The 11,120-nt window shown below is 44.9% G+C and overlaps 1 protein-coding gene across 1 annotated transcript in view; it reads right to left on the reverse strand.

Annotated features, from left to right (window-relative positions):
- The window catches only part of enpp2 (ectonucleotide pyrophosphatase/phosphodiesterase 2), a 61,914-nt gene that overhangs the window by 44,702 nt on the left and 6,092 nt on the right, over positions 1-11,120 (reverse strand). Inside the window, 8 exon segments of the mRNA XM_064946935.1 lie at positions 1,686-1,741; positions 4,275-4,312; positions 4,315-4,393; positions 4,526-4,605; positions 4,912-5,009; positions 5,162-5,222; positions 7,003-7,128; positions 7,490-7,645. Of these exon segments, the coding sequence (XP_064803007.1) occupies positions 1,686-1,741; positions 4,275-4,312; positions 4,315-4,393; positions 4,526-4,605; positions 4,912-5,009; positions 5,162-5,222; positions 7,003-7,128; positions 7,490-7,645 (694 nt within the window).

Raw genomic sequence — 11,120 nt, forward strand, 5'->3', positions numbered from 1 at the left:
CTGCCCCCCCCCTCCTCCCCCCCCCCTCCTCCCCTCCCCCCTCCTCCTCCTCAGTGCCCTGGCCCCACCTCCTCCTCCTCAGTGCCCTGGCCCCACCTCCTCCTCCTCAGTGCCCCCCACCTGGCCCTGGCCCCACCTCCTCCTCCTCCTCCCCTGGGCCCCCCCCCCCCTCCTCAGTTCCCTCCCCACCTCCTCCTCCTCAGTTCCCTGGCCCCACCTCCTCCTCCTCAGTTCCCTGGCCCCAGTGCCCTGGCCCCACCTCCTCCTCCTCAGTGCCCTGGCCCCACCTCCTCCTCCTCAGTGCCCTGGCCCCACCTCCTCCTCCTCAGTGCCCTGGCCCCACCTCCTCCTCCTCAGTGCCCTGGCCCCACCTCCTCCTCCTCAGTGCCCTGGGCCCCCCTCCTCCTCAGTGCCCTGCCCCCCCCCCCCCTCCTCCTCCTCAGTGCCCTGGGCCCCCCTCCTCCTCCTCAGTGCCCTGCCGGGGCGGGGCGGGGCGGCAGTGTAGCCTAGTGGTTAGAGCATTGGAATAGTAACCGAAAGGTTGCAAGTTCAAATCCCCGAGCTGACAAGGTACAAAAGCTGTCGTTCTGCCCCTGAACAGGCAGTTAACCCACTGTTCCTAGGCCATCATTGAAAATAAGAATTTGTTCTTAACCGACTTGCCTAGTAAAATAAAGGTAAAATAAAAAATAAAATAAAAATCTCATCTCTGCTAAGGCAGTTGCAAGCAAACAGACAGACCATCTAATGTTATCTCTATCTCTCTCGGTGTGTTGTGTCCATTCATCTCTCATGCGGTCTGTGTGTATCTAACCTAATGTAGCAGGCAGAAAAGAGAATTAAAACAGGTGCAACGGATCATGGTCAATATAGTTAATTACCACGTTTCTGCGCTGAACAAGGTTGAATATTTGCTTAATGAAAACTACATCTCACTTCAACCCAGCATCCCACATTGTTCTTGATTTCTCTCATGAATGATTTTGATTTCTCCCTAGAGAAACAGCGCGTTGGGCTCACAAAACAAATTTACTAAATTGAATTCAAGTAATTGAATCGATGTTGATCAAATTAGTTGTTTAATAACCAAAAATACTCAAGAAATGTCAGTTAATCGCTAAGCACTACTTGAGAATTCTGAGGAGTATATTGACAGGCTGTGAGCTATGAGGTGATAAAGTTTGTGGGACATAATATCTTTGCATTGAGAAGAGGGGAATTTTTTCAGATGTGGTGTAGAGAGAGAGAGAGAGGGGGGAGGTGATGGTTAGGGGGAGAGTGAGAGAGAGAGGTAGTCAGAGAGAGACAGAGAGAGATAAACAGAGAGAGAGGTAGACAGAGAGAGACAGAGAGAGATAAACAGAGAGAGGTAGACAGAGAGAGAGGTAGACAGAGAGAGAGAGGTAGTCAGAGAGAGACAGAGAGATAAACAGAGAGAGAGAGGTAGAGAGAGAGAGAGAGGTAGTCAGAGAGACAGAGAGAGATAAACAGAGAGAGAGGTAGAGAGAGAAAGAGAGAGGTAGACAGGTAAACAGAGAGAGAGAGGTAGAAAGAGAGAGAGAGAGAGGTAGAAAGAGAGAGAGAGAGAGAGGTAGACAAAGAGAGCGAGAGAGGTAGACAGACAGAGAGGTAGACAGACAGAGAGAGAGACAGAGAGGGTGTGGAGGAGAGAGGGAGAGACTTACACAGGCCAGAAGAAAGTGCCAGCTTTCACCCCCTGCTTCACTGCTGTAATCCAGATCTTGGACAAGAATAAAAGTGAATATAACCACATTAAATGATCTGTAAAACTGTGATATAAGACAATATCATTTATAATGTAATGGCATAGAACACCTTTAAGGACAATGGGAAGATCAATTTTTGTCAACAAAGGTTCTTCAAAAGCGTTTGTGACCTTAAACCACTACAGTACATTTGCAAGGCTGACGCCATTTCCAATTCAATGTCTCAACTTGAAATGGACGGTTATTACATTTAAACACTACTCACTAGTTTTACTAGATGCATACTCAAAGCCAAGTTAAACAGTCTCATATGAAAGGAGAGAGAGAGAGAGAGAGAGAGGCAAACCTGGCCAGCTGTAAGTAAGGCCATTACTGTGCAAATAGAACACAGATGCAGGCCTTCTAGAATGGGAGGGAGGGCTTCTAGTTTGGGAGGGGGGGCGCTTCTAGAATGGGAGGGGAGGCTTCTAGAATGGGAGGGGAGGCTTCTAGAATGGGAGGGGGGCTTCTAGAATGGGAAGGGGCGCTTCTAGAATGGGAGGAGGGCTTCTAGAATGGGAGGAGGGCTTCTAGAATGGGAGGGGAGGCTTCTAGAATGGGAGGGGAGGCTTCTAGAATGGGAGGGGGCTTCTAGAATGGGAGGGAGGGCTTCTAGAATGGGAGGGGGCTTCTAGAATGGGAGGGAGGGCTTCTAGAATGGGAGGGGGGCTTCTAGAATGGGAGGGAGGGCTTCTTGAATGGGAGGGAGGGCCTATAGAATGGGAGGGATGGCCTATAGAATGGGAGGGAGGGCTTCTAGAATGGGAGGGAGGGCCTATAGAATGGGAGTGAGGGCTTCTAGAATGGGATGGGGGCTTCTAGAATGGGAGGGAGGGCCTATAGAATGGGAGGGAGGGCTTCTAGAATGGGATGGGGGCTTCTAGAATGGGATGGGGGCTTCTAGAATGGGATGGGGGCTTCTAGAGTGACTTACAGTGCCTTTAGAAAATATTCATACCCCTTAACTTATTCCACATTCTGTTGTTACAGCCTGAATTTAAAAAATAAATAAAAGTGGTCATCAATCTACACACAATATCCCATAATGACAAAGTGAAAACAGGTTTCTAGACATTTCATAAAATTAATTGAAAATTAAATCCAGAAATATCTCATTTATACAAGTATTCATACCCTTGAGTCAATACGCGTTAGAATCACCTTTGGCAGCGATTCCAGCTGTGTGTCTTTCTGGGTAAGTTTCTAAAAGCTTTGCACACCTGGATTGTACAATATTTGCAGAATATTCAAGCTCTGTCAAGTTGGTTGTTGATCATTGCTAGACAGCCATTTTCTTGCCAAGTCTTGCCATAGATTTTCAAACCGATTTGAGTCAAAACTAGGCCACTCAGGAACATTCAATGTCATCTGGTGAGCAACTCCAGTGTATATTTTGCCTTCTGTTTTAAGTTACTGTCCTGATGAAAAGTGAATTTGTCTCCCAGTCTGGTGGAAAGCAGACTCAACAAGGTTTTCCTCTAGGATGTTGCCTGTGCTTAGCTCTATTCCGTTTATTTTTATCCTAAAAAACTTCCTAATCCTTGCCAATGACAAGCATACCCATAACATGATGCAACCACCACCATGCTTGAAAATATGAAGATTGGTACTCAGTAATGTGTTGTATTGAATTTGCCCCAAACGTAACACTTTGTATTCAGAATATAAAGTTAATTTCTTTGCCACATGTTTTTACTTCAGTATCTTATTGCAAACAGGAAGCATGTTTTGGAATATTTATATTCTATACAGGCATCCTTCTGTTCACTCTGTCATGTAGGTTAGTATTGTGGAGTAACTACAATGTTGTTGATCCATCCTCAGTTTTCTCCTATCACAGCCATTAAACTCTGTAACTGTTTTAAAGTCACCAATGGCTTCATGGTGAAATCCCTGAGCGGTTTCCTTCCTCTCTGGCAACTGAGTTAGGAAGGACGCCTGTATCTTCATAGTGACTCAGTGTGTTGATACCCCATCCAAATTGTAATTAATAACTTCAACCATTCTCAAAGGGATATTCAATGTCTGCTTCTTTATTTTTACCCATCCACCAATCGGTGTCCTTCTTTGTGAGGCTTTGGAACACCTCCCTGGTCTTTGTGGTTGAATCTGCTCGACTGAGGGAACTTACAGATAATTGTATGTGTGGGGTACAGAGATGAGGCAGTCATTCAAAAAATCATTTTAAACACTATTATTGCACACAGAGTGAGTCCATGCAACTTATTATGTGACTTGTTAAGTAATTTATGCCATAACAAAGGGGTACTATACTTCTTGACTCAAGACCTTTCAGCTTTTCATTTGTAATTCATTTCTAAAAACATAATTCCACTTTGACATTATGGGGTATTGTGTGGAAGGGCAGTGAAACTCAATCTCAATTGAATCCATTTTAAATTCAGGCTGTAACACAAGGAAATGTGTAACAAGTCACGGGGTGTGAGTCCTTTGTGAAGGCGCTGTATGACTGAACCACAGAACGGAGCAGAGAGAGTAGGGCCTCACCGGCTGCCCACCCCACCAGCGATGATTCAGCTTTCTCCACCCCGCAGGTTAAAGTTGGCATCAAACACAGGGTCATGCATGGAGTTGCCGACGATGCCGTGGGACTCAGGGTACAGGCCCTACAGGAGGTCAGGGCGGAGGTGTTAACCCCTTGAGGCTGGATGCTACGTTACATTACGGCAAAACTGAAGATAAAATGTTCAGCTGAGTTCAGCGAGGAGGAAGACGGAGGATGATTGACCAGTACGTACCGTTGCAAGTGTGTAGAGATTGGGGAACGTTTTTGTGGGGTACACGGGTCTCATGTAAGGAGCATGGGTACCACAGGCTCCTAGAGGTTAAAAGGCACAAACAGATGTGAGGCAATGGTACGGGCTCCCGAGTGGCACAGCGGTCTAAGACACTGCATCTCAGTGCTACAGACATCCTGGTTCGATTCCAGGCTGTATCACAACCAGCCGTGATTGAGAGTCCCATAAGGTGGCACACAATTGGCCCAGCGTCGTCCGGGTTTGGCCGGGGTAGGCCTTTATTGTAAATATGACTTTGTTCTTAACTGACTTGCCTAGTTTAATAAAGTGAATAAAGTAGACCCAGTCAAATGAAGCCTTGTTATGGATGATTCATAATATCTTACTGAGTTTCTCGATGTTGGGGATCACTGTGCTTCCTCTCTTCATGTAGGAGGCTCTGAACCCATCCACTGACACCATGATGAGAGGGGGACGGACAAACCTGGGGACAAAAGATCATGAGACTATCTCTGATGTTCTTACGTTTCTTTGTTGTTGTTGTGAATCGCTGTGAAATAGTTGTGAAAGGTTAAACAAAAACGTTTTTTTTTTTTTTTATAAGAAGGTCTGAAGTGTGTATATAGGATCTCTTACCCAGCCGGACATTCATGGGTTCTAATGTCTTCACAGTCATCCTGCAACCAAGTAGTGTCCCCTTTTCAAAGAAAGTGGTCCAATTAAGAGTTAATATGAGGGTTCAATACAACCTTCCACACTAGGATACAGTCAGAAAGGTACATGACCAGTCAAAAGTTTTAGAACACCTACTCATTCAAGGGTTTTTCTTTATTTTTGCAATTTTCTACATTATAGAATAATAATAATAACACACATGGAATCATGTAGTAACCAAAAAAAGTGTTAAACAAATCAAAATATATTTTATATTTGAGATTCTTCAAATAGCCACCCTTTGCCTTGATGACAGCTTTGCACATTCTTGGTATTCTCTCAACCAGCTTCACCTGGAATGCTTTTCCAACCGTCTTGAAGGAGTTCCCACATATGCTGAGCACTTGTTTGCTGCCATTTCCTTCACTCTGCGGTCCGACTCATCTCAAACCATCTCAATTTGGTTGAGGTCACGTGATTGTGGAGGCCAGGTCATCTGATGCAGCACTCCATCATCCTCCTTCTTGCTCAAATAGCCCTTATACAGCCTGGAGGTGTGTTGGGTCATTGTCCTGTTGAAAAACAAATTATGGTCCCACTAAGCCCAAACCAGATGGGATGGCATATCGCTGCAGAATGCTGTGGTAGCCATGCTGGTTAAATGTGCCTTGAATTCTAAATAAATCACAAATATTGTCACCAGAAATGCACCCCCACACCATCACACCTCCTCCATGCTTTACGGTGGGAAATACACATGCAGAGATCATCCGTTCACCTACTCTGCGTCTCATAATGACACAGTGGTTGGAACCAAAAATCTCCAATTTGGACTCTAGACCGTAGGTCACATTTCCACCGGTCTAATGGCCATTGCTCATGTTTCTTGGCCCAAGCAAGTCTCTTCTTATTGGTGTCCTTTAGTAGTGGTTTCTTTGCAGCAATTCGACCATGAAGGCCTGATTCACATAGTCTCTGAACAGCTGATGTTGAGATGTGTCTGTTACTTTAACTCTGTGAAGCATTTATTTGGGCTGCAATGTCTACGGCTGGTAACTCTAATGAACTTATCTTCAGCAGCAGAGGTAACTCTGGGTCTTCCATTCCTGTGTTGGTCCTCACGAGAACCAGTTTCATCATAGCACAGCAGAGGTAACTCTGGGTCTTCCATTCCTGTGTTGGTCCTCAAGAGAGACAGTGTCATCATAGCGCTTGATGGTTTTTGCGACTGCACTTGAAGAAACTTTCAAAGTTCTTGAAATTGACTGACCTTCATGTCTTAAAGTAATGATGGACTGTCGTTTCTCTATGCATGTTTAAGCTGTTCTTGCCATAATATGGACTTGGTTGTTTACCAAATATGGCTATCTTCTGTATACCACCCCTACTTTGTCACAACACAACTGATTGGTTGAAACGCATTAAGAATGAAATAAATTCCACAAATTAACTTTTAAGAGGGCACACCTGTTAATTGAAATGCATTACAGGTGACTACCTCATGAAGCTGGTTGAGAGAATTGCAAAGAGTGTGCAAAGTTGTCATCAAGGCAGAAGAATCTCAAATATAAAATATATTTTGATTTGTTTAACACTTTTTTGGTTACTACATGATTCCATATGTGTTATTTCATAGTTTTAATGTCTTCACTATTATTAAAAAATGTAGAAAATAGTAAAAATAAAGAAAAACCCTTGAATGAGTAGGTGTTCTAAAGCTTTGGACCGGTAGTGTATGTCATGACAACAACAGTCAGAAGGGTTGGCTAAAGCACACGCAGCACTAGTATCAGGTTGAGAGACATCTAGTATCAGTGTCTAACCTTTACAGAGTGTTTTGTAGTTGGTACAGCAGTCTCCTTTGGCCAGACAGTCCTCAGAACAGTGACAGGCATGCTGGTCCTTCCTGGTCTCTCCACAGCGCTCCTTACTGCACTCAAAACCTCCCTCTGGACACAATCAATCATTTATTCAATCAATTAATGAGAGAGGATGTTACATAGGTAACAACGACCCATTAGAACTGCATCAGGGTGTCCGATTCAACAATGAGTCAAGTCACCATCAGGTCATATACATGAGGTAGAAACTGACAGAGATGGTGATGGTCATTAAGTATGAAGTAAAGCGTGTGTTCATTTTCAACCCTACATTGATGCAATACAACGTACTGAATGTTCTGGAACATGTACAACTTGGACTGGGGAGAGGGGTTGAACTGAGATGTAAGACCACCATGTTGAGGGAACATGAAAGGGAGCAGGGGGGACCACCAACCCAGACAGACAGGCTGGCAGGCTTCAGGCTTACCTGTTCTCAAGCAGCGCTCATCAAAATCCTGGCAGCAGCTGTTATAGGTTTTACATAAGTTGTCACAGCGGCAGTTGGGAGGTTCAGCCTCGTCCAATTCAAAGCATCTGTTCTTGCAGGATCCTGATGTGCTGATCCACGGGGAGTCTGAAGGAGCTGGCAGAGAGAGAGAGAGAGAGAGACAACCATTAACAACTACTGAGGGAGATGAAAGGGAGAGAGAGAGAGAGAGAGACAACCATTAACTACTACTGAGGGAGATGAAAGGGAGAGAGAGAGAGAGACAACCATTAACTACTACTGAGGGAGATGAAAGGGAGAGAGAGAGAGAGACAACCATTAACTACTACTGAGGGAGATGAAAGGGAGAGAGAGAGAGAGAGAGACAACCATTAACAACTACTGAGGGAGATGAAAGGGAGAGAGAGAGAGAGAGAGAGACAACCATTAACAACTACTGAGGGAGATGAAAGGGAGAGAGAGAGAGAGAGAGACAACCATTAACAACTACTGAGGGAGATGAAAGAGAGAGAGAGAGAGAGACAACCATTAACAACTACTGAGGGAGATGAAAGAGAGAGAGAGAGAGAGAGAGACAACCATTAACAACTACTGAGGGAGATGAAAGGGAGAGGAGAGAGAGACAACCATTAACTACTACTGAGGGAGATGAAAGGGAGAGAGAGAGAGAGACAACCATTAACTACTACTGAGGGAGATGAAAGGGAGAGAGAGAGAGACAACCATTAACAACTACTGAGGGAGATGAAAGGAGAGAGAGAGAGAGACAACCATTAACAACTACTGAGGGAGATGAAAGGGAGAGAGAGAGAGAGAGAGAGAGAGAGAGAGAGAGAGAGAGACAACCATTAACAACTACTGAGGGAGATGAAAGGGAGAGAGAGAGAGAGACAACCATTAACTACTACTGAGGGAGATGAAAGGGAGAGAGAGAGAGAGACAACCATTAACTACTACTGAGGGAGATGAAAGGGAGAGAGAGAGAGAGAGAGAGACAACCATTAACAACTACTGAGGGAGATGAAAGGGAGAGAGAAAGAGAGAGAGAGAGACAACCATTAACAACTACTGAGGGAGATGAAAGGGAGAGAGAGAGAGAGACAACCATTAACTACTACTGAGGGAGATGAAAGGGAGAGAGAGAGAGAGACAACCATTAACTACTACTGAGGGAGATGAAAGGGAGAGAGAGAGAGAGAGAGACAACCATTAACAACTACTGAGGGAGATGAAAGGGAGAGAGAGAGAGAGAGAGAGAGACAACCATTAACAACTACTGAGGGAGATGAAAGGGAGAGAGAGAGAGAGAGAGAGAGAGAGAGAGACAACCATTAACAACTACTGAGGGAGATGAAAGGGAGAGAGAGAGAGAGACAACCATTAACTACTACTGAGGGAGATGAAAGGGAGAGAGAGAGAGAGACAACCATTAACAACTACTGAGGGAGATGAAAGGGAGAGAGAGAGAGAGAGAGACAACCATTAACAACTACTGAGGGAGATGAAAGGAGAGAGAGAGAGAGACAACCATTAACAACTACTGAGGGAGATGAAAGGGAGAGAGAGAGAGAGAGAGACAACCATTAACTACTACTGAGGGAGATGAAAGGGAGAGAGAGAGAGAGAGAGACAACCATTAACAACTACTGAGGGAGATGAAAGGGAGAGAGAGAGAGAGAGAGACAACCATTAACTACTACTGAGGGAGATGAAAGGGAGAGAGAGAGAGAGAGAGACAACCATTAACTACTACTGAGGGAGATGAAAGGCAGAGAGAGAGAGACAACCATTAACTACTACTGAGGGAGATGAAAGGGAGAGAGAGAGAGAGAGACAACCATTAACTACTACTGAGGGAGATGAAAGGGAGAGAGAGAGAGAGAGAGACAACCATTAACTACTACTGAGGGAGATGAAAGGCAGAGAGAGAGAGACAACCATTAACTACTACTGAAGGAGATGAAAGGGAGAGAGAGAGAGAGAGAGAGAGACAACCATTAACTACTACTGAGGGAGATGAAAGGGAGAGAGAGAGAGAGAGAGAGACAACCATTAACTACTACTGAGGGAGATGAAAGGGAGAGAGAGAGAGAGAGAGAGACAACCATTAACAACTACTGAGGGAGATGAAAGGGAGAGAGAGAGAGACAACCATTAACAACTACTGAGGGAGATGAAAGGGAGAGAGAGAGAGAGAGAGAGACAACCATTAACAACTACTGAGGGAGATGAAAGGGAGAGAGAGAGAGAGACAACCATTAACTACTACTGAGGGAGATGAAAGGCAGAGAGAGAGAGAGACAACCATTAACTACTACTGAGGGAGATGAAAGAGAGAGAGAGAGAGAGAGACAACCATTAACAACTACTGAGGGAGATGAAAGGGAGAGAGAGAGAGACAACCATTAACAACTACTGAGGGAGATGAAAGGGAGAGAGAGAGAGAGAGACAACCATTAACAACTACTGAGGGAGATGAAAGGGAGAGAGAGAGAGAGAGACAACCATTAACAACTACTGAGGGAGATGAAAGGGAGAGAGAGAGAGAGAGACAACCATTAACAACTACTGAGGGAGATGAAAGGCAGAGAGAGAGAGAGAGAGACAACCATTAACAACTACTGAGGGAGATGAAAGAGAGAGAGAGAGAGAGAGACAACCATTAACAACTACTGAGGGAGATGAAAGGGAGAGAGAGAGAGAGAGAGACAACCATTAACAACTACTGAGGGAGATGAAAGGGAGAGAGAGAGAGAGAGAGACAACCATTAACAACTACTGAGGGAGATGAAAGACAACCATTAACAACTACTGAGGGAGATGAAAGGGAGAGAGAGAGAGAGAGACAACCATTAACAACTACTGAGGGAGATGAAAGGGAGAGAGAGAGAGAGAGAGAGAGAGAGAGAGAGAGAGAGAGAGAGAGAGAGAGAGAGAGAGAGACAACCATTAACTACTACTGAGGGAGATGAAAGAGAGAGAGAGAGAGAGAGAGAGAGACAACCATTAACAACTACTGAGGGAGATGAAAGAGAGAGAGAGAGAGACAACCATTAACAACTACTGAGGGAGATGAAAGGGAGAGAGAGAGAGAGAGAGAGACAACCATTAACAACTACTGAGGGAGATGAAAGGGAGAGAGAGAGAGAGAGACAACCATTAACAACTACTGAGGGAGATGAAAGGGAGAGAGAGAGAGAGACAACCATTAACTACTACTGAGGGAGATGAAAGGCAGAGAGAGAGAGAGACAACCATTAACTACTACTGAGGGAGATGAAAGAGAGAGAGAGAGAGAGAGACAACCATTAACAACTACTGAGGGAGATGAAAGGGAGAGAGAGAGAGACAACCATTAACAACTACTGAGGGAGATGAAAGGGAGAGAGAGAGAGAGAGACAACCATTAACAACTACTGAGGGAGATGAAAGGGAGAGAGAGAGAGAGAGACAACCATTAACAACTACTGAGGGAGATGAAAGGGAGAGAGAGAGAGAGAGACAACCATTAACAACTACTGAGGGAGATGAAAGGCAGAGAGAGAGAGAGAGAGACAACCATTAACAACTACTGAGGGAGATGAAAGAGAGAGAGAGAGAGAGAGAGAGG

This window comes from Oncorhynchus masou, chromosome 29 (assembly GCF_036934945.1).
Source record: "Oncorhynchus masou masou isolate Uvic2021 chromosome 29, UVic_Omas_1.1, whole genome shotgun sequence".
Taxonomy (NCBI): domain Eukaryota; kingdom Metazoa; phylum Chordata; class Actinopteri; order Salmoniformes; family Salmonidae; genus Oncorhynchus; species Oncorhynchus masou.